This window comes from Chiroxiphia lanceolata, chromosome 15, assembly GCF_009829145.1.
Source record: "Chiroxiphia lanceolata isolate bChiLan1 chromosome 15, bChiLan1.pri, whole genome shotgun sequence".
Lineage (NCBI taxonomy): Eukaryota > Metazoa > Chordata > Aves > Passeriformes > Pipridae > Chiroxiphia > Chiroxiphia lanceolata.
The window spans coordinates 10,542,664-10,566,770 of record NC_045651.1 but is presented as its reverse complement, the minus strand read 5'-3'; the positions used below and the strand labels follow the sequence as shown (position 1 = coordinate 10,566,770).

The following is a 24,107-nucleotide window of genomic DNA, read 5'->3' as shown; positions in this document are numbered from 1 at the left end:
AACCTTATGCATGATTAGGTAAAAAGTTTTCCGGTTTGGTTTTTTTTTGTACACAGTGAGGTAACATTCCACAAAGTGCTATGTTTACTTCTCTCTGCATTGTACCTTATTAAATAATTTACCTATTACATAGTACTAAATCTATCAATACCATGCTTCCAAATGTGTCTAAAAGTATCATTTGATGTCCTTACAGTGTTTTACATTAGTGTGCACGACACCAGATAGTGCTAGACACAGCAAATTAAACTCTCTATTAACCAAATGTTTCAAGAATTCATCAGCCTTCAGGATTAGATTCCACTGACTTTATGGAGGTAGCAGCCAAAGCACCTTTTCTAATCAAGCTGCCACATGCCTTTTTTGCCACTCCTTTCCCCCCTCCTGCTTTTTTTGGCAGCTTCTTCCTTGCTAATGGCTTTTTAGTTTTTAACATGGTATTATCAGTTACAGAGATGGAAGTGAAGTAACTGCTGCAGCCTCATTAACCCTCTCAACCTTTTTTTCTTTGAACAAAGTGCAAATATTGCTACTCTCTCAAAAAACCTACAAGTATCTCTTAAAATAGCAGACCCAACTAAAAAAAAACACTTACCAGACTCCAACTAATCCAACTTGAATGGGAGCACTCAACCAAGGATATCTCTGTTGAAAACAAACCATACACAGTGAGTATGGTATCTTATCTTCTCCCTTCCCCCTTTCTGGAATTCTTGTTTTCTAAGAGACAGATTGCACCTAAAAGACCCTTGGACATGAAGGCACAGGTACACCCACAGGCAGTGTACCTTAAAGCTGAGCTCCAGTTTGAGAGCCAAATCCCTTTTGAAAAGTAGTAAGGAAATTCCCAGTGGAAACAACATACATTGTGATCCTGAGTACGTGTCCCTTAGAAGCTCCAACAGGTGATTGATTTAGGATGTGATGCTGAGCCCCTGGGCCTTCTCTCTGACTCAAACAAGCCCACAGCAGCAGGACAGCTGAAATTTGGTGTGGTGCTACCACATCTCTAAAGGGCTCAGTGAATTTTGCCCAGGCATTCCAAGGAAGAGCTTGGTCTGGTTACAGCTCCTTTGGTGACTTCAAATGGTTTTAATGTGCAACTGGAACCACCACCCATAAACAAGGGAGATGTCAAGGAAAAAGGTAAGTCTGCCTCTCTCAGTCTTGTCCTGTCACATGATTTCCCTTGATGTGTAGGAAGTTGTCCCTGTAGCAACACTTCAGTCCTGCAAGAGTTCACCTTTCATTGAAAGAAAAAAGGGCTGAAGGATCGGGGAAACATAGCTGAGAAAGCAACTAATAACCTATGGATGCATTTTTAGCATAATCTTCATTACTATAACTTTTGCAGAACTTGAATATATGCCAAGAAATAGAGCTTTTTTGCAGGCTTTTAAAATATTTAAGAACCCGCTCCCCCCATGTTAGAATTTTAGTTGAAATTCATTACTAGTGAAGTAAACCCAGACCTGTTCAATGGACACTGCTGCTACACTACAAGCAGTGTCTCAAAAGCAGCTGCCATGAAAACATGAAGGGGATTTTAAAACAAAACAGCTCATGAGTTAAAAATCACATGATGCAGTGAATGATGTTTTCAATGAAGATGTTTGTTTCTGCAAGTAGCATTTCTCAAGATACAGAAGTTAGAGGGGAAGCTGGGGAAAAAAAGCTGGGCACTAGTTGAGAACAGAAATGGAAAAAGGAGATGTAGAAAGCTCAGGAGGACAAAGCTGAGGGCTGAGGAAGGTCACAGCAGTGGAGGAGGCAGAGAAGACAAGCCTGTACGGAGTAAACTTTCTCCAGAGCCTGAGGGAGAAGAAATGATGTAGGAGACTGCTTCTCTTTATTTTTTTTCCTGGAGTCAATCTGTTATCCAGAAATGAGTGCGGGAAGAACTGTGCAATTCAGCAATCACCTGCAACAACAGATAACAAATGGGAACAGACAGGAACAGCAGGAAGGGTGAAGAGTGAAGGCAGCAGAGCTTTGCTGTTCTGGCATTCCCTAAACACCTTCATTTGACTCTCAGCTGAGATAAATTCACCCAAAATTCTTTACATTTCATACATCGGGAGAGTCTGTGACAAGAGATGTGAACACAAACTCTCTACTGCAAATGACTTCTGTCTCTGAGAAGGGAGGGAGTGGGAATGTGGGACCTAAAATACATAACAGAAATGATCCAAATATAATTGTATAACTGAAAAGGCTCCTGGAAGGTGCCATGAGAGGAATAGATGGCTTCATGCCTTTGTCAGAATTGGTCATTGATCTGAAATAGGTGTTGTCTAGTACAGACTCTATAAACAATATCTAGTTCACGTGCTAGAACAGTTTTTGCCAACTTGATCTGAGTTACAGCCTTGCTTTTTCCAGAATGTTACCAGACTGCACTAATCAAGAAAGATGGTGAGGAAAAACTCTTAACACTGTGAGGTCAATATTAAGAACTGGAGTTGCCCAGGAAACAAAGCAATAAAACAAAACTCAAATGCAGGCTGCACACCCCTACAAGGAGATGAAATGGAGAAGCACACGACAGACAGCAGAAGAACTGACTGTGTTAGAGAACTATCCTTTAACTCTGGAAGAAGGCAGTTCCCAATGAATCAGGATCTGATTTCCAGATGTCTTTATGACATTTTAGTGGTTAGTGCAAACAGAGAAAATGGAGAAATGATAATTAAGCAAACAAAAGCTTTAAGGAGAATCAGCTTTTCTCTAACTGCTTCCTTTCATTGTTGGATCTAAAAATCTGCCAGCTTTTCCAGGCCAGCTCTGCCTGTTTTAAAAAAAAACAAATAAATGAAATGACAGTGAAATTAGGAATGTATGGAAGACTGCAGGGCATAAGACATTCAAGAACAATGCTTGAAAAAAAAGGCTCTCTGTTCTGGTTTTTAACAGTTTTGAATACAGATTTCAGTTGCAGACTAAGAGACCCCAGAGAACTTGTTTTAAAGATATATGAGGAAATTTCTGGAAAAACTTGCATGTTAATACAGTATGCAGAACAGGAGAGAAACTGAAGCTGAAGCTGCAAGAGTAATAATACAAACTAAAACTTTAGTGTTTGAGTTTTCGTAAGTTGTTATGGAAAAAAACAATTTCTTTCCTTAGGAGAAAAGTGACTTGTAAGTAAAGTCTATAAATGCTGTGCCTCAGAGCAAGGTTGTTTATGGATCCTCCTGCTGCAGCAGGTAAAATACCCTGGTTTTACAAAGAGCTAGTCAGGTGTATGTCAGTAGGGATGATGAAACCAGACATTATGCAGCTTAATCAATTACTAGAACACTGCACAGTCACCTAAAAGGGCCCCAAAGCTGCTGCTGAAACCTACAGCAAAATCAGATGTACATATAAAAATACTTTTTCTAGTCAGAAATAATTAGATGCTTTTTGAAGCTGTAAGTATGTGCTTGTGTTCTAAAACCATTCTTGATTCATTTTCTAGCAATAGCTTTTGGGAATACTGCTAATTCACACCGATGTCTTAGTGCAAAACACTGTGGGAATGTGGGGGATGAATAGTGCTACATGACCTACATCTCATTTCAAATATCAGAGGACGACAGGCTGCTATTACAGATCAGCATTCAAGGAACATTTCCTTCTGTGTGACTGCAGATCATCGTTCCATTTTTTTTATCGTTTCACAACCATTTGCCTATTTTCTGGCCTTGTGTGTTGCTTAAAAGGCTTTGGCAAGCATTCAGGAATTATTTCCAAGGGTGGTAGTGTGCAAAGCAAAGGCTAAGGACAGTGAGTTAAAAAAGCATTGCAGGGATGGTGTTGGAGTGCTGTGAACGGGATGGTGCTTCTGGAACCTCAAGAGGACATGCAGAAGCTGTTTGTTAAAAGTACAGCTCATTCCTTAGTGGTTTAATACTAATCTCTACCAAGTGTTACCACTGACTACCTGCAGAGCAGTGTTTCACCTGAACTCACAGTCTCTCAGGCTGAGGGAGAGGAACAGGTGAGCATAAACGGTCATGATGGTACCAAAGACCATTGAGTAGTCACTGAAGAAATCGCTCATTTTTCTGATCTGAAAAATTCACAACACCCTTATATTGATTATACCACACAAAATCAACAGATATTTGCCTCCAAACCCTGAGGATTGCTGCAACTTCTTCACAATGTTACATGTTTGCCAGCTGAACTGACAGCATTAATTGATAGACACCTTCCACCACACCAGGCTGCTCCAAGCCCCGTCCAACCTGGCCTTGAACGCTTCCAGGGATGGGGCAGCCACAGCTTCCCTGGGCAACCTGTTCCTCTTTTATGTCTACAGAAGCACTTTCAAATGGTGTGCCTAACTATGTAATCTCACTGCACAGGTAAAAGGAAGCATAGAAATAGTAAGAGGAATAATTTACACATTTTAGACAAACAAAACAGGCAACTCCGCCTGCTTGTCCTCCCAGTCCCCACACACTTTTCCAAGGGAGGGTCTGAAGATTCAGGCCATGATTTCTCTTCTAACTTTTTCTAACAGGAAGGAGATAGATTCTCTTAAGCTTGTTGGGTGGATTTCACAGGCAGAGACTTTGCCTGGAGCTACACAATAATTAAATCAGTGATATCAGCTGGTGAATATGAAACTCCCTTCACTGGTAAAAAAATGAAAAACCTCCTCATCTGAATATTATTTCTCTTGTAGCAGACAACCTTAAGACTCATTTCATTATTGTTCTTTACCCTCTCATGCACACAGAGCGCATAATGTTGATGTAGGTTATGGATTTACCAACACCAGGGGTTTGGCTTCACACTACATTAGCATAAACAGAATAGAGGAAATAAGTAATCTTTGGTGAAGAATGGCCATTCTATGCCTATACTGCCCTTTAAATCCAGTAAATTTTAAGGGATGGTTTTCAAAAGAAATTTTTTCAAAAGAGAGTTCTTGTTTCCAACCTCAGGTTGCTACTACAGCAGCTAAGCAAAGCCTCCTTACTGCTCTCCTGAAAAAACCAGCATTATTAAAATGTTCACACTTTTCCCCCATAAACTCTATTCCAAGACTTGAGTATAAGGAAGGTAGATTTCATAGGAGGAACTGTGCATTTTAAGAACAATCATGAAAATAACAACAAAAAAGTTCCTATTTTCTGAATGTCACTTTACATTGTGATAAAAAGAACCAAGCTATCTCTGAGAAAGGCAGAAAGCAAGCGACAGCTGTAAAGCAAGTTCTACAGGGATGTGCTCCCACAGTGTTTGGGAGGCAAATAAGGAGCCTCAGGAAGTATTTTATATTCATTAAAATATTAGCTTAGCATCTGAAATACATATATTATGTAACACTAACCTTTAAAAAGGCTCTTTTTTCCAACGTATTCATTATGAAGGGAGGAATTGCTGCAAGTAAGATAAAAAATGCATTAACCTTGGAGAAAAAAGCACTTTGTTTTCATTTTCTGTTTAGCCGAACTAACACCTTAACACAATTTTCACAGCCTTTTGTCATTCATTGAGTTTTTGTTGCACATTGCCAGTTCAAGATACAGAACTGGTATTTACAAAGTTAAATTCTCCCAGTAAGCAAAGCTTTTAATTGCACGTGAAACTAAACCTGAGCTCAGTAACTCAGCACTGGACAAGAGCACTAAACCAATTCCAAGCAAGCAAAATTTGCTACCATTCCTTTGCTGTCTGTATTATTTCTGCAAAAGCATCCCAGGAGCTTTTCTGCTGCACTTCAGTGTAACACACTTTGGATGTTTTCACAGTGAGAAACCTACATTTCTCTGGGGAACTTCTTACCAGAAAGGCAAACACTGCCTGAGGAACTGTGAGGCAATCTGGCCTCTGAGAAAAATCACTTAGGACTGAAGCTCTCTCTCACATTTGGAACCGATAAACAGGAGCTGCACAGGACTGCAGTTATTCTTACCCATTCCAGGAGCAGCCATAAGAATCCTTGAGATAACCACCTGGGTGATTGCCTGCTGAGCTGCTTTGGATGATTCACCCACTCTGTTCCCATCCTCATCTGTGACGGGGATTCCAAACTTGATTTCTCTGTTGAATAAGGAGTAAAAATAAAGCAGTGCTTGAGGTGAACTTATTCACCCTTTTCTGTCACCTTTTGTCCCTTAAAATTGTCAATTATAAGACTGATGTGTTTTGTTTTATTTTATTTTCTAAGTTAGCCTGTTTGTAACACTCTTCAGCACAAAAAATTTCAAAAGACAGAGAAAAATCTAGGGAAAAATACGCTGGAAAGTTATCAACTGAATATTTGTAACAACAATCTGCTGCTTGAACCTGGTCACACTTCCAAGAAAGGGAGAAAGGAGATGTGTTTTACTCTGTAGCACACAGAAAGGAAAAGTTCCTTCAAAGAGCACTTTGGAAAAATGGAATTTTCTGGATTGCCTTATCAGTTGTTTCCGACAGACAGCTCATGGAATACAGGAAGATTAGTTTCACTGTCTATGTGAAAATTCCCCTCTGGCATTCTAGAGTCTGAGTTTTCATTTCAACCACTAAGAATATATTTGCAAGTATAAAATGATGCACAAACTACATTTCTGTAGCTGCATTATTCTCTATGAGGTCTTTTCCTCAAGAGCAGGGTTAGGTGTTAAACTCACATACTGGGAGAAGCAGAGAGAACTGCAGGTATCCTGACTGCCTTTATTCTTCTCTTCATATTTTATAAAAGATAAAATAGTACCAAGGATCAAATTCCACTGTAAATACAAAAGTTAAATATTCCCTTTTTTGCCCATAACCTTGTGTTAAGAGGATGCTTTTCATTTGTTTTTCCCTACTACTATTCTTACTCCATGTCAAATCAGAACACATGAAAGCTTGTTTCTGACAAACTGCATATTTTTGTAATCTCAGATGATCGAACAGAACTGCAGAGCCTGACTTCTACGATTAAGTTCCGCATGTGGGATTTGAAGCACCATTTTTCAAATTACTGTATTCTTTCAAAGTGGAGTCTGTACTCCAGGATCCATGTTGATCAAGTTTTGAAGGATCAGTAATTGGCTTCTGAGATCCAAGACTGAAGAACTCTACGGATAGTTACCTGAAGAGAATGAGGATATTCTATTTTATACCTGTCACAAACAATCAGTCAAATCAAGATCCTGCATGAGGTTTTTGCAAGGTCTGAAACAAGCTATAGAATGTCCCTTACTTAATAACTTGTTGATCTACAAACTCTGTAACATCCTTTCTTCCAGCATGAGTGATCTTTGTTCTTTTTCCTACCTTTGTCTCATTAGTGGAATATTAATGCAGTTTGCAGAAGCAACAGCAGCAAAAGGAACAAACCGTCCTATAAGAGGTGAGACACGCTGTAAAACACACAGAGAGGGGGAAAAAGGAGAAGAAAAAAATTTACATAATCACTGGCTTTCCCAAAGGTCATATTCAAATGCTTCATCTGATAATCAAAGACCAGACCTACTTCCTTTACATTAAAATTCAGTGAAAACTCACTGGTGGGGCAGAGATAGAAAAACAATAAACATGAAATAAGTCACAAATGCTTCTCTCAGGAGTGAGCAGTGGCAGGAGAGTGGCAAAATCATTCTGAATTTAGTAGCATCACGGGGAAGTGTAATTGCATCTCCACTCCAATTAACTTGCAAGTACTATTAAATGCCTTTGACATGTGAAAAAGAAACTGCAAAAAAGGTACCTTATTAGATATAGTTTGCATTAACCAAACACAAGGCTGTCTGACATATGTGAGGACAGGCTGTTTGAAAAACATATATAAAACCTTCTACATGGGGAAAAAACAAGGTTGTGATGTAGAGAAAGGAGCTGCCAAAGGCCATTAGAACTCCATAGTGGGAGCTATTCACATGACACAGATACACCAGAGCAGAAATGAGCTGCAAGCATCTCACAGAGCACCACAGTCTAGTGAGAATGGAAAAAAATACAGCAATACCTTTGCTAGTGCATTAAGTCCTAAAGCTGTTGCGACAGCACCGGTGGTGGCAGAAACATAGGCTGTTCCCAGCTGGCTAAAAGAGAAATTAAAATGTTTGCACATGCACAACTACATTTATGTCACTTTTAAAAATAATTACATTTTACACATGTAGTTACACCCCCCCCGAAGTTAAGAAGAAGACCTTTTCATGCTACTGCAATAAGATGTGGAGGGAAGATCTAAAAGGACCCTAAATTAAATTGTTTTATTTCACTAGCAGTAGCAGTCATCTATCAAGCAGCATTGTAATATTGAATCGGGTTCTGCTGGTTGTGCCTGTTCAGCATTTTTTCATGTGTCTACACGAACACCTTGAAGGATTAGTTCTCTATTTAATTTCCTAATTGCTTAACCTAATAAAATCAGTTTGGATTTCTAAGGCTGTGTCTAGAATAGTAATTAAAATAAACCATACCAAACCCCATACATTCAGATAGCTAAGATGCAAACACTGCTCTAAACCACCCTGTACATACTTCCCAGCTAGGAGGTGTCTGTAAATGCTTGAATCCATGGCTTTCTCCTGGCCATCATTAAGCAAGTCAGCCCCAAAACCAGAAAGTCAAGCACTGCAATTCCAGTTTTCTATTCATAGAATCACAGAATGGTTTGAGTTGGAAGGAACTTAAAGTACATCTTGTTCTACTACCATGCCATGGGCAGGGACACCTTCCACTAAACCAGGTTGCTCCAAGTCCCATGCAACCTGACCTTGAACACTTCTAGGGATAGAGCATCCACAGTTTCTCTGGGCAACCTGTTCCAGTGCCTCACCACCCTCACAGGGAAGAATTTCTTCTGTATATCTAACCTAAATTTCCCCTCTTTCAGTTTGATTTCCCCTTTTTCAGCTTGAGATTTCTAGCTTTCTGCATCTATTTAGTCTCTCTTTTTGCCATCACACAGAAAGAAGCACAGACCATTTCCTTGCAGGAACTTCTTTTTGTAAATAAGCAGTGTGGTGTGTGCTGTGCACTGAGAAGGTGGCACAGTGACACACCTAAAGGTCCAAAATATCAGCTTAGAAATATGCTGGTATGACACCAAACTGATGAGGCACTTGCAAATGGTTGACTGAGCCCTACAAGACAGACTCCTACTAAATCCTACACTGTTAAGAGCTCATGATCAAGGTGCTTGGGGGCTTGTCTTTAATGGTAGAAACGGAGTTCTTGCCTCTGTCATTCTCAGAATTCTGATTGGTGCATATCAAATTAATAATGAACATAGATAGGAAAACTTAGCCTTCTCTCACCTCAAACTTTAATGCCCAACCATGCTCGAGTACATCAGAGAGCAATTTGTAAACTCATCAGAATTATGTTCAGAATTATGATTCAGTGTCTGACCTGACAGTGATTGGGGCATCCCCGCTCCTGTTGGTGTAATTTACTACAGCATTGAAGGACTGGTTGATCCACTGCCAGAAAAGCACTGCTGGTGTCGTTCTTGAAAAGAGAAACAATTGTAATTATTATTATTAAAACCACAGTTGAATCAATGCACAGAAAAATGATGGCAAATCAAGAAAAGCCACTGCAAGCAGTAACCATGCAGAGGTTCTTGTTTATGTAAATGAATCAATACAGTCAATGAGATACTGTCTTATTATCAAGAATTCTTCTAGGAGAAGAATTTAAAACCATTGTAATTAACTAGCAAGGTTCACCTGGGACAAAGGTTTGTTGTAATAACAAAAGCATTATGGCAAACCTCTCTATAAAAAACACCCAGAGAAACAGGAAATGCTCTAATTTCCAGAATGCTTTTCCAGGGTTATTATTCCTCTACAGTCTGCTAGTTCTCTTTGGAAGCTCCATAAGTGACTGACAGGTGGATTTTAGGAGCCAGGGTTTATCCCTTCAGTCTTCAAAAAGCTAATATAATGCCATTGTTTTAATAAACCTCTGCGACAAATATTCAGTCCCATGTAGAACCAGATTAAAAGAGGCAAATCCAAAATGAAAAATTATTTTCATTAAAATATCTGCATGTTAAGTAGAGATACAGAACACAAATCAGTCTGGTTCAATACAGCATGACAAAAGGTGCCAATCAGTGAGCACAGGTAGGAGGCAGTGAAAAAATATGTGCTGTACCAGTTGCAGTCTCCATTTAACAGGCTGATGTGGTCCCTGTTAAACTGCAGATGTAATCATTTTACAAGGAGAGTATACCATGGGAAAATTATGTGTTTGTGCACTCAGACCACAATCTCTGTACACAGTGGAGACATCACTGAAGATTCTGCTCCACCAAAATTTCATTTGGGGGAACCAGGCCACTAAAAGTAAACAGTTGCCTACTGAAACTATTCTTGATCATTAAAATAATGTTTCATAGGACTCTAAAGCTAATATTTAATGAAATTATTTAATAACACAGGCGGCAGCTGCAACAGCAATGTAATTTTCATCAGAGGGCTGATATGGAAACTGAGGGCTAAAGAAGCAGCAACAGTTGTACCAATTATTCTGTAACAGGGCGAAGCAAGGAAGAGATGCTAGAGCAGATGTGTGTCTGTCATGACATTCTGAATTGGGAAGGTATGTTATTTCTTTAAATTGCAAAAAATTTAAAAGATTCAGGAGATTTGGGAATGTATCATTATTCCCTCTGGTTTCCAGTATCTGAGATGCCAAAGTGATAGTGATAAACCAGCTGGATTTTTTCCATCACTGCTGCTGTTCATCCTCCTTTCTTCCCGTGCATGTGGAACTCTTTTCCTGAGTCATCTTTTCCTTTTTCCTTGCTACTGGTGTATAGAGGATGTTAGGCCTGCTCTAAGGTTTAGGTGTGACTCACACTGTCTTACTGCACATAGAAGAGCCCTCACAGGTATAACAGGGATTTTGCTTCTTCCAGTGGCCAGCAGTAACCAGAGCATGTGATGTACAGCGACAGAGAGGATACACTGCATCATCCAAGGACTTCTAAACAGAACTGTTTGCAGTGCTGAGGATTTGGCCCAAAGGAACCAATGCCTTCCAGGTTAATAAATCACCTAGTTGTGAATTTGAGTAATAATGCAAAGGTACAGAGCTGCTCTATGTGTTATAAGAATAACAGAACATGTGTAAGAGAATAAGCAGTTAACAGGAGGCAGTGCTTGGGAATAGGCACTGAGGGTTTGATTCATATTATTGACTGTTTTTTACAACACACACGTGTTCAAAAGAGCTGGGCCCATTTGGGGTGTGTGTCGAGTTTGTACAGTCTCAGCATTCAAAACACCACCAGTTCCTGCTGACCAAGCATTGTGCCAAAAAATATTTAACATAGAGGCTGCTAAAAGACCACACTGGCTCCTGCTGTGGACTTCACTGGATTCCAGAACGTCTGAGGAAATGTAGGGATCAAAGGGGAGCTGGAGGAACTCGATGACCGATGGACCGAAGCATACTGAGTACTCACGTGGCAGACAGAACATCCTGCATGCCAGACCAACAAGGTTAGACATTCCCAGGTATCTCCTCCTCTTTGTCCTCCTCACAACTCTCCTACACAGATGGGATTTTGGAACATTTCCCAGTTTGAGGAAAAGTGGGATGGTGAAGGATGCTAAGGGCTTATTTCACAACTACTTCTAGAGGGAACCGTTAATCAGTGTGAGGGAATGTGAAGAGAGAAGAGAAAAGGAAGCAAAAATTTACATTCAAAACCAGTTATTATAAAACTTCTAACAATAACATTGACTTTCACTTATCTAATTTGTAGGCAAATATTTCATGTGTTATATTGCCATCACTTACCTATTAAAAGGTCATCATACAACCTGTGATGGTCATGTTCATGGGGACCTGAGCAGACATTCGGCCAATCAAGACCATCTTTTCACCAGTGTCTGGGTGAAAGGCTGAATCATAGATGTATTTTGCTCTCCACAACTCATCTTCTGTCAAGCCAGGTGCTACAATACCTAGTCTTGGGACAAGTTAAAAAACCAAAATAACACAACAGCAAAAAGCACAACTGTTATAAAATGCTGCAACCTCCTGTGAGAAGTGTGGCATCAGAGGATTTTGGGATGTTCACTCTAAGTTAATCAAGCCTCACACTTAGCTTGTAGATCTTGGCTTTTAAATGGACTGCTGAAATAAAAAGAATAAAGCTCCCAGCAGTGGTATGTTGGCTTAGTCAATATATTCAGTACCAAATTTTTATTTACTCAAACCTGTACTAGATTTGAGAGCTAAAATCTCTGGAGCCATTAGTGTGAAACTTTAAAAATTCACTTGGTGAGTACTTAAGACACCACTTGCTCCAAACAATGCAACACACAAGAGGAAGTTTTAAGCTCTGCTGTCATATAAACTATTTTCAGAATTAGACACCTCTGTATTTCAGAACCCTTAACAGGAGTTCTCAGTTGACACAACTCTTCCCCATCCATTTGCAAATTTGTTTTTTAAAAAAAGGGTTTCAAGCTCTGAAGTAAGAAAAAAGAGTGGTGCAATGAAAGCAGTGTTTTAAATATTTCCTTTTAAATACATCACCATGTACTTATCATTGACATGGACGTTTTTTGGGTCAGCAGTAGAAGCAGTCAATGCCATACCTGTAATCATGCACAATTTTCCTTGCATTTTCCAGTTTGGCATCAGACAACAAAATATTCCGGGGATCTGTTACAGTAAAGAAGTGATTGGCTCGTCCAGAAAAAGTGCTTTGATCCCATCGGGGCTCCTTGATATTAATATTTAATGGTATATCTGCTGACATCTTCTAAAACTCTGTGAAGAAAACAGAAAAATGCACAATTCAGAATTCTACTTATTTCCTAATGTATCTGTAACCTGCAAGAAGTGGTTACGTTTAGAGTAAAAAAAACCTGAAAATTTGTTGAAAATACTGTATTGAAGGGAAGAAGAAATCAAATATTTCAAGAGATGCCTGAAGTGCAGTAACAGAAGAAATATTTAGTAAAAATCCAGTCAATTTCTCTGGCCTAGCAAAACAAAACAGAATTAACACAAACCCACCAAGTTCTTTTAATAAATGTTATGTCTCTAAATCCATGTTTTAACAACATAGAGATTATATAATACAACAATCTGCCCCATTATGAACACATGACCAGATCTCTTAATGATACTTCAAAGACGGTTAAAGAACTACAAGGAAGGACACTGAGCTAACACAGTTTTGCATTTATGGGGCATAAAGCCCAGAAAATTAAAAAATACTTCAGGATGACTAAGTTTACTTCAACATCTAATGAAAGGAGGACAGTTCCTCCACAGCACAAGCTATACAAATTTTAACTGTCTTAAGAGAAATTTCTGCAACATATTCAGTAGCCAGTTAAAAAAAGAACATCCTCCAAATAATGCTTGTTCAATGGCTGAAGGAAACTGGATCTATATAAATACAGATGATATCACATAGCATTTTATCCATTTTAATAGGAAAAACATCATTATTATGAGGACAACTAATATATATAGCATAAGCTGCCACTGAAGTGCATTTTCATCTTAACTCAAGAACACCATGAAGTTGTCTGAGATGATCTTTAAAGTCCCTTCCAAGCCAAACCATTCTGTGATTCTATAATTCCAGAAGGCCAGTAAATGGGGTACAGGAGGGGAAACTAATCTTTGTCCCCTTCTTCTACTCACATTTCCCTCACTGTTAAGTTCATTATTGCACAGGACCTTTTATCAGTAGGATAATTTTCATGTGATACATTTCTCACCAGGCACATCACAGATGAACACAGATCATGGAAATGAGAGACGACTCAGGGCAGATTCGGAGAATGAAATCCTCATGCAGAGTATCTGAACAGGACATGCTCCTCAGGTTTCTCTTCCCTTTCTTACTACTTTATAATTGAAAATTCCCTCCCATGAACAGTTACATACTGTGAAACAACAGTCCATCTTCTGGTCTAAAGGGGGAACTGCTGGTTTTGCAAAGCCCTATGAAGGCAAGTGCACTCATTTATTCAAAAATTCTTTTCCACCAAAAAAAAGAGATAAAAATCTAGACACTAGGGCTGGTAACTTGTTCTATGAATGCTTCCCTATTGGTATGTCATTTATAGGAAAGTCCAAGTGTAAAAATATTTTTATAATTAAATTATCTGTTTCATTAAGAAAAGATTAAAATCTGCTTAGGATAGCTTATGATAATATGTTTAAAGCTGCCTAATGAATGCTGAATGAAGCAGTCCTTAAATAAAAGCTCTTTTCTTTCTTTTCACTCTGATTAGTTCTTTCTTTTCAGTCTGACTAGCATATACACTACCGGGTTGTCTGTGAATTGTTTTTATAACCTTCTGATACTTCTGTCCACAAAACCAACTAATTTAGCAATAAGAAATCTAAACAGTAAAGATCTTCCTTCACTGCAGATGGTTCAAGGTGGATCTACAGAACACAGAATACAACACTTTCATACCCTCTTTTTATCCCTTCCTCACTCAACCTACTCCATGTCTGCTCTGATGCTCTTTGACTCAGGTGTGCTAATAGAACTTATTACCTTGGCAGGAAACTAATTCAGCCAAAAAAAAGCATCTGCACCTGTATAGTCCGGGTCTGACCTGCTGCAGAGCAGTTCTGTGGAGAACTTGGGGTCCTGGAGGCCAAGAGGGCCAATGGGATCCTGAGGTGCATTAGGAAGAGCATTGCCAGCAGGTCAGGGAGGGAATCCTGCTCCTCTGCTCAGCACTGGTGAGGCCACATCTGGAGTACTGTGTCTAGTTCTGGGCTCCTTAGGACAACAGAGACATGGAGCTCCAGTGGAAGCTACAAAGATGATTAAGGGACTGGATCTTCTTCTTACAAGGAAAGGCTGAGGGAGCTGGGGGTGCTCAGCCTCGAGGGGAGACACTGAGAGGGGACCCCATCAATGTCTGTCAGTGTCTGCAGGGAGGGGTCAGAGGATGGACCAGGCTCTGCTCGGGGGTGCCCAGCAATGGGACAGGAGGAATGGGCAGGAACTGGTGCCCAGGAAGTTCCACCTGAACATGAGGAAGAGCTTCTTTACTGTGCAGTGTCCAAGCACTGGAACAGATTGCCCAGAGAAGGTGTGGAGTCTCCCCCACTGGAGATACTCCAGAGCTGTCTGGATGCAATCCTGTGCCATGTGCTCTGGGATGATCCTGCTTGAGCAGGGAGGTGGGACCAGATGACCCACTGTGGTCCCTTCCAACCTGACCCATCCTGTGACTGTGTGAAAGCAAAGCGAGGTCAGCTCAGTCTCCTGGGTTAGGATGTTGAAGAGGCACAGCAGAAGGTCAGGGAGCATGGAAGGTCTGCACTCCCACGATCCTCCAACAGACTAACCAGTGACCACCCTGGGTGACTGCTGTACTCAAGTTCAAGATCTGCAGATGCAGGAGGAGTAAGGCTTACAAATCTTCAGGCCTAGCCTTAAATCTGCAGGGAAAACAACGAACAAGGATCACAGAGCATAGCTAATTTAAACATTTTGACGTGCCAGAGTCAAGAGATTGAGGTGCAAGAGAGGTCTAACTTACTGTGAACTGGAAAAACTCTCAGCCCTTGTATATCTGCAGGTATGATGGCAGAAGAGAGAGCAAGATCTAAGCAGTAGGGGTAAGAGAGTAACCAGGGTGGCCATAACACACTCTAGCAAAATAAAAGCAACTCAATGACAATACACAACCACTCTGGTTGCCAGCACAAGGTAAAATTCCTATTTCCATGCCTTTCTGGTTGCTGTTACCCAGACTAAGCTAGCAGGAGCATGTCAGCACATGCTTTGGTCTTTCTTTCTCCTTGTAAATCTACCTAAGAAGTGTTAGTGCTGCAGCAGCAAAAAGGAACCTACAAGGAAAATGGACAACATCCATTAATATATGTGCTATAACTAAAGTTCATGCTTGAACTCACTGTGTGTGTTTAGAAAAGCGGTAAAAGAAAACGCTGACTTCACTATTACCAATCTTAATAAAGATAAAGGACAGTATATAGCCTCCAATCCTGCATAGGATGTGTGGGCAGGACAGCTGTCTACCCTGAGAAAGGTTAGATCTCATGTAAAAGGGGGTTAAAATTTTAGGTGAAAGCTATTTAAGTGCCCAACCCACTTTCTTTTCTCAGTGATGTGGCTGATATAACTGATTTGCCCTTTTAGTAGGTAAGGAGGAACATTGCTGCCCTAAAGAACTTTAAAATTAACCAGACAGACCACCAATGCCCACAGAGAAGGAACTGGTGTCACATGTACAAGGGAGTGTAAAAGAACTCAGATACTGGAATAATATCCTTGGAACCCACATAAAACTTGCAGTGAAGTGAAAAGGGTGGCTGTGTTTGCCAGTCTTGGGACTCTGAGTCATAGACCTGTTACAATTTTCCAGCAAAATGTTTTTAGAATAAAAGCCCCACCTCTTGTTTAAAAGAGACTGTATGATGCTACTCATGACCTATGAGACCCAATTAGTAAATGCTGAAAAGGGAAATAAAACCCATAAAGCAAAAACATAAGCTAATAAAATTAAAAGGGATCCTCTTATAGAACAAAATGTCCAACTATAAAGTAAAAATGGTGACGGTGCACAGAAATGGTTTCATCAATATATTATCTAACAGCCACACAGTCATCACTATGAACTATATGGCTTTTTAAAAATTTTTTTTATTTAAACAGTGAGACTGTAAACCTCCAAGAAATAGGTACAACACACTCAATATAAGTTGCTGCAACACTATTTTACCTACCTGTCACCTTAATTTTCAGATACAATTTCAGAGGGGTGCTGCTTTTTGCATAGGCCATTCAAATAATAACAAAGGCACTGTAATAAAACAACTTAAGATTTAATTATTATTTTGACTACAATACTTTGTCAAGGGTGTAACTCCTTCACTACCTTCAGTGACATAATTTTCCATCTGTGTTAAGTATGCCCAAGATTTAAGTTCTCATTATCCATAATTTAATTGTGTAAAGAAAAAATAAAGGACTTTTTGGTTAAATCAAATTTAAATAAATCCATCTGAACCCTGAGATAAATAGAAAGTTTGAAAAGGAACTGGAAAGCAAAACCACAATTCCTCTACAACAGAGATAAAACTGTTTGCTTTGTTACAATCAACTAAGGAAGGCAAACCTCAATAACTACCTAACCATTATTATTAATTAATTAATTAAGGAGCTTATGTATAAACACCTGAATTTATTGTTCCCACCTGCTGCTACTCAGTAAGTACCAACAGAGGGGAGACCACCCTGAAAGAGGACAAACATTTGAATCAACAGCACCTGAAATGTTAGGGTGGAAAGGTACAGCAAAATTGCCCAAGCTGATACCAAAACGACTCTCCTCCACAAACAATGCCATTAACAGAGGATTTGGGAAACAACGTGAATTTTACAAACACATCAGTTACTGTAATAACCCATAGTGAAATATCACTTTGAGGTCGTGTTCCCAGAGGAGGATCAGCAGTAACGGAAAGGATAAAAGACAGCGTTGTAACACAGTCAAACAATGAACATCTATCATGGAAAACATGCAGTAAGGAAGGAAATTAGCCATATTTTCACTGTTTTAAAGAACAGATCAATTAGAAAGGTATTTAATAGAAGCTCTGGTACCTGCAAACCCTGCAGCTGGTGACGGTCCCCACCAGTAAATTAAATGAGCAATAAAGAAAGGACTATGCTCTCTGGCACAGTCACATCACTAAACCCTTTCAGTTTCCAAACCAGGGCGGCTGTATCCAAACTGCCCATGGAGAACGGCAGCTAAATCCTCCCTCGTGCTGCCGGATTGTCTGGGTGAGCATCAGCTGTCCTGGGCAAAACCGCTCCCGCTGCACTTCAGCGAGTTAACAATGCGGGGCACGGCATTCCCATGACCAGGAGTGGGTTTTGGCACCGTGTGTGTCCCCAGCACCGACACGGAGGTTTTATTACCCCTATTTCACACTGCACCTTTTCCTGTGTACCAAGGTGTGTTTTCAGAATCGTAACTGATTGTGAGTTCATAAATTTATCCATAAACACATGACTGTGTTTTCCTCCTATGAGGAAAGGCTGGGAGAATTGGGATTGTTCAGCCCGGAGAAGAGACGTTTAGGGATGTCCGAATTGTGGCCTTCCAGTACCTGAAAGGAGCCTACAAGAAAGGTAGAGAGAGACTATTTACAAGGGCCTGGAGTGACAGGACAAGGAGGAATGGCTTCAAACCAACAGAGTAAAAGTTAGATTGGATATTGGGGAAAAAAGTCTATACTTTGAGGGTGGTGAGACCTTGGCACAGGTTGCCCAGAGAAGCTGTGGCTGCACCATCCCTGGAAGTGCCCAGGTTGGACAGGGCTTGGAGCAACCTGGTCTGGTGGAAGGTGCTCCTGCCCATGGCAGGAGGTGGGATGAGATGATCTTTAAGGTCCCTTCCAACCCAAACCATCCTGTGATTTCACCTGACTGTCAAGTGAAAGAACTAGCCAAACTTGGCACCTTCTCAGCACATGGTTCTGCAGACCAGAGGCAATGAGATGTGGGGATACAGGTGGCAGATCCCAGAGAGGACACCACTGTGCAAAACTGCACTTCCCAGGTGCTTTACAGCAAATTTCTCTACTGCTCTCTCTCCAGATCTCCCTGCTGCCTCCTCACCTTTGCCCAATGCTCTCCCAGCTCTAGTAATCAGAAAAAAAAAACTTATTAAAAAGCACATTAGAACTCAGTGATGACTAAGGTCTTCATTTATCTGAAAAGAAACTCTCAACTTCTTATACAGAAATCTTTATTTTAAATCATTAATGCTTTTACTATCTTTTTCATCTTGTACTTTCAATCAGAAAGTGACAATGAACTGAGCTGGAAGCCCCAGTACCAAGAATACCCAAATTTCTTGCCCTCTCTGATCAGATAGAATCATCTGCCAGTTTGTGGTCTAATGGTTAATAGCAATATTAACTGGAGGGGGGAAAAGGGCTTAAGAATAAGGGAGAGTGGCCTCTACTAATATAATAATTACATACAAAACCAGCACAAAGTCTGATGAACAGTTTTGGTACAAAGGCTAAGTAAGTTTAGATTTGCCACAAAACCAGCAACAGCAGAAAACTTTAAACCTTGTTTAAAGGTTAACAACAGCAGTTGCACCAATTATACAAAATGCAGATTCAGGAGTTGTCAGGAGTTCAACTGTCTGCAGTTCCTTTTCAAAGTTCACGTTTTAAACATCCCATTGAAGGTCACGCAACCACTTTTCAAATCAAAGCAACAGCTAAGAGAGTAGCAATTACTATTTAATATATTTCAGACAGTAACATACTACACAGTTTTGAACAACTCAGACATTTGATCATTTTTTTATACCATCTATAAACTGTATTGCATGACTGAAAAATCCAGATGGGCACATGGTCTTGGAAATTCTGGGCAACTTGAACTCACGCAGCAGCACATAAATGATGAAAAGCAGCTTTGCTACCCTGCTTGGAAACATTTATATTTTCTTATGTCACTGACACCTTGTATTTTAACCCCAGCCTTGAAAAAAATGCACTCCATAAGTAAGAAACTTCATCAGTTCTTTCCAGTATCTAAGCTAAAACTGGGAGCAGGGTGACAGAAAAAGAAATTTCATGGTGATGTAACTGTGAACCCAGAGAGAAGTCTGAAGAGATTCTACATCCAAAAGTAGTGAAGATATAATTGTGATAATGCATATTGTGACATCTCACAAACTCCCAAACTATAACCTGCAATTCTCAGTTACAAAACATGGAATGTGCTGGGTATTCCAGCTTAAAAGAGAATTCTAACCAGCCTGCACACAGGAGGGCAAGTGAGCCAACACAAATAGTGAAAGAAAGGTATAACCTGTGTGGTGTCCTTTACCAGGACTCAGATCCCTAAGTTCAGGTGATGCAAAGGTGCTCAGATCAGATCATCATTCACAAAATCTCCTAGAGGCAACTAAGAATTCCTTTCTAAAAAAATGAGAGTCAGGCTTTTCCCTGAAAATCCAGTAAAAATAGAAGGTAACAGCATTACCTCTTTCTTAACAGAACTCTTTAGGATTCTTTATTATAGGAATAGTTCAAAAGTTAGATTCAGATGCTGCTGACATTTTATGTGCAGACTCATTGGGAGAGAGAAAAAATAGATTTGACACACTTAGGTCCCTAAATCTCTATTTTTCAAAGCAGTGCCTTAACAGCCTGATGTCCAGCTATCCGTGCTCTGCTCTGCAAAATGAGATGTAGGCTGGAAACCCCTGAGGTTGAGAAAAGTACTTGCTGCTATAAAATGGGAAGAACAGCTCTTCTTCCTCCAACATGTTTATTAGTAAAGTGTCCCTTGCACCAAATTGTTGTTTGTTTTTGCACAGTTGAGTTCTTTGGAAACATTTCCCTGCTTTTGCATGCTGCTTTTATAGAGAAGTACTCAGAGGTCTTGTTAGGCCTCTTTATTCCTCAAATAACACAATGTTCTTTTTGGGGGCTCCTTTGTCTGAACAAACTCAGATTTTTCTTTTCCAATGCCCAGTTTTCCTCAATGGCCACCCAAATGGCTGTTGTGTTGGCTTAGCAGAAAAGACAGGAGATTAACCACCCTCCCATTAGTAAAAGGTGATTTGTTCTACTTTAAAACTACAACACATTGGCAAAGCAACAGCGGAAAGGCAAACCCAGCTACTACCCAGAGTTTAATTGCTCTGGCAAAGAACAGAACACGAGGCCTTCTCCAGGGATGTCAGTCAGGGCAGTTAATTAGCTCAAATGAGAAGAACTTCTAGGGAAAAAAAAGCATTTTTGTGTGGTGGCAAAAGAGCACATATCAGACTTACCAGGGTTGGTAAGCAATGGTATTTGGTATTCCTCTATTTGCACTAGTTTGCTGCCACAGTTCGAAATAAGCAGCACAGCTGATGACTGGGAGAAGTATGATGCAATGTTCTTACACCAAACGTTAACAAAGCCACTTGCCAAGTTTTCATTCCCCAAAGCAGCTTCTACCATCAAATACCTACTTAAATCACCAGAGGAAAAAAAAGCATCTTTGTCTGCACTACGATTTTTCCTATTGCAATCCTAACTGAAACGCTGGAGAAGGCAAATCATGGCAACACTACAAGATACTTGTTTTTTTTTTTTCTTCTTTTGCTTATAAATGTACATCCCACTTGTAGCCTAGCAACAAAAGCAGCAGCCTGGGTGAAACGGATGGAGCCTGCTGCTGGGGCTCTCTCCTCAAAACAGGAGCCATCTTTGGTGTGTAACTGGACCAGAGATTTCGTCATTCTGCACTAAAGCCACCTCCAGATGTTAGAGGCTCCTGCAGCCAACTCAGCAGTGTCAGCTTTCAATCTGCCACTTCTTTTCCCATCCCCATCAAACATGAGGTAGATCACAGAGACACGACACGTGTCCATCTCCACATTCAGAAAAATAAACCTTCTTTGCTAAACAGGGTTAGTGCAAGCTCTTATTTCAGTTCTGATCGCTGCAAGCTTGTTTCTGCTCCTTAGTTTCTAACACCCCCACCGGTAAACTGCAGGAGGTTTGGCTCTACCCAGGCATGTTCATGGCCCTCTTCTGCACTTTTTCACTATTTCATGTATCTTTTTCTAACAGGATCCATATGGGTGATTTTTTAATTGCGCAGTGATACAAAGCCAGTCTTCACCCCCCCTTCCCATTATAATAAAAATAAATTGTTTATAATTAAAAAAAATAAAAATATTAATACTCATAATTAAAATCCCTATCTCTGGCTATCAGGTAGCTGACCTTGAAGTTATTTGGTGTATTCCTCCCCTTGAAAGGACGATCCTGCAGGCCTGGGATCTGTGCAGCTGCCACGCAATCCCTGTGACACAGAGCCCATGCTCAGGGGACAGCAAGTGGTCAGGGGGAGATTTTGGGAGCAGGTGGGGAAGCAGGGAGCTGCGATGTGTGCAGGGAGGAGGCAGCCCCACAGTGCCAGCTGTGTGGCACTGCCAGTGCCCAGCCCTGCTTCCACAAGGACAGGGTGACACATGGAGCTGGGACCCTGCGGAAGGGATGGGATAACACATGGGGCCGGACCCAGTGGAGGGGACAGGGTGACAAATAGATCAGGGCCTCTGCAGAGGTAGCAGAGGTGACAGATGGGGCTGGGCCCTTGCAGAGGGACCAGGGGGTGGCATGGGTGGCTGGTCCCCTATGGAGGGGACTGAGGTGGCAGATAGGGCTGGGTGCCTGTGGAGGGGAAGGGGTGACAGAGCAGAGACCCCTACAGAGTGAACAAAATGACACATGGGGCTGGACCCCTGTGGAGGGGACAGGGGTGACAAACAGATCAGGGCCTCTGCCGGGGTGACAGAGGAGACCGATGGGGCTGGTCTCCTGTGGAGGGGATGGGGCGACACGCGGGGCTGGTGTGCTGTGGAGAGGGCTGAGGCGACACGGGGGGCTGTGTCCCCGCCCAGCCGGCGGTACAGCAGTGGGGGTGACATCGGCAGTGGCTCCTCCGCCCGCGGCCCATCCCCGGCCCCCGTACTCACCGCGGCCGCCGGCCCCGCGCCGCCCTGGCCCCGCTGCCCGGAAGAGCCTCGCTCGGCGGCGCGGGCGAGGGCCTGGGGGAGGCGGCGGGGCCGCCCGGCTCCGCCTCGCTCCGCCCCGGCGGGGCAGGGCCCGGCAGGGCCGCGGCGTGCGGGCAGCGCCCAGGGCAGCCTCGCGCTCCGCACGCTCGCCAGCTCACTTGGGGCACCGGAGCTGCCCGGAGTGTCTCACGGTTCTCTCACAGTTAATTACATTAATTATTCCATAGAATCTCCTAAGCTGGAAGGGACCGACAGGGATCATCAGAGTCCCACTCCTAGCCCTGCACAGGACACCCCCAACAATCCCACCATGTGCCTGAGGGTGTTGTCCAAACGCTCCTTGAGCTGTATCAGGCTTCCCTGGGGAGCCCAACTACCCTCTGGGAGAAGAACCTTTTCCTAACATCCAGCCTCAACTTCCCCTGGCACAGCTCCGGCTGTTCCCTCAGGTCATGTCCCGGGTCACAGCTGCCCCTCTGCTGCCCCTCGTGAGAAAGCTGCAGACTCCGCTGAGGTCTGACCTCGGTCTCTTCCAGGCTGCACTGGATTGGGATTGTGGTTACAGGTTTATTATTAGAAACCCAAGCCACACTAAAGACCCCAAACCTGGTGATGAGATGACAATAAACTGCTTTGTACGAGGACAGCACCGAAGGTTGCTCAAGTACAAGAGGACTTATCATGTCACTCTCCCCTAAAGGAGGAGATAAAAAATGCGTTACCAGCCACATAAGGAGTATCCACGTGTCACTGTCACCCCCTTGCTGGGCTTGCTCACACTCAAGCAGTACATCCCTTCCTCAGCTGGGTTCCCAACCCATAACCCTGGTGTCTGATGTGGGCACTGGGAAGGCAGCAGTGCTCCTATAAAAGCATCACTGTTGCTTTTCTCTTGGACTCAGCCTGTTCCCAGGCTCAAAGCAGCAACACTCTAATCTGCACATTGTGGTTCTGTTATTTTGTCCATGTTTTTCAGGGCAGGATGTGTCTTCTTCTCTATTTAAGCAATTCAAAGCTGCTGGTACCCAGAACTGATGTTCTGGATGCAGCTGTGGAAGAGGAAATCGGCACTGGGACAAATGGTGGCCTCGCCACTGTAACTTTCCTTCTTTCTGTTACTCCCAGGGGTGGCTGGGCTGCTGTGACAGTAGAAACACTCAGGAATTTCAACCCTTCTGTTTTCCTCTTTCACTTCCTGAAGTCCACATCTGTACTGTGCAACCTTCTGCCTCATGGCCACAGTCTGTAACTCAACATGTCATGGCAGGTGACACTGTCCCTGGGGCTGGCAGGGGCACAGTGTGAGCACAGGGATGCGATCAGGCACCTCTGGGATTGGTGGGGGCACGGCCACAGCCACGGGGAGGGCAGGGGGTCGGCCCGGGCAGGATCACGGGGGTGGGCACCTTGTCCTGCAGCTGCCACGGGTGTGAGGAGTGCCCTTTGTGGGATGACACCGCTCCTTTGGGTGCCGACCAGACCCGATCAGTACTGACCCGACCCAACCAGTGCCCACCTGACCAGGACCTACCAGTACCAACCCGATCAGTACTGACTCGACAGGACCCGACTCGACCAGTACTGACCAGTACTGACCAGTACCGA

General features: G+C 42.1%; 1 protein-coding gene across 9 annotated transcripts in view; it reads right to left on the bottom strand.

Moving 5' to 3' along the window:
- The window catches only part of SFXN1 (sideroflexin 1), a 25,853-nt gene extending 1,746 nt beyond the window's left edge, over positions 1–24,107 (bottom strand). Inside the window, exons 1-11 of one of the 9 annotated variants that reach the window (XR_004359774.1) lie at positions 24,034–24,107; positions 23,109–23,196; positions 21,709–21,787; positions 12,540–12,714; positions 11,734–11,905; positions 9,331–9,429; positions 7,937–8,012; positions 7,246–7,331; positions 5,912–6,039; positions 5,327–5,376; positions 596–645 (exon numbers count right to left, since the gene is read on the bottom strand). Coding sequence is in view for 1 of the 9 variants with exons in the window: in XM_032703033.1 (XP_032558924.1) it covers positions 596–645; positions 5,327–5,376; positions 5,912–6,039; positions 7,246–7,331; positions 7,937–8,012; positions 9,331–9,429; positions 10,986–10,988; positions 11,738–11,905; positions 12,540–12,703 (824 nt within the window). In the remaining 8 variants the exon portion in view is untranslated. Of the gene's footprint in view, positions 1–595; positions 646–5,326; positions 5,377–5,911; positions 6,040–7,245; positions 7,332–7,936; positions 8,013–9,330; positions 9,430–10,985; positions 10,989–11,733; positions 11,906–12,539; positions 12,715–14,531; positions 14,544–17,557; positions 17,716–21,708; positions 21,788–22,463; positions 22,542–23,108; positions 23,197–23,908; positions 23,927–24,018 lie in introns of those variants that run through there. The other 8 variants (XR_004359776.1, XR_004359775.1, XR_004359778.1 and 5 more) reach the window with 8 other exon arrangements.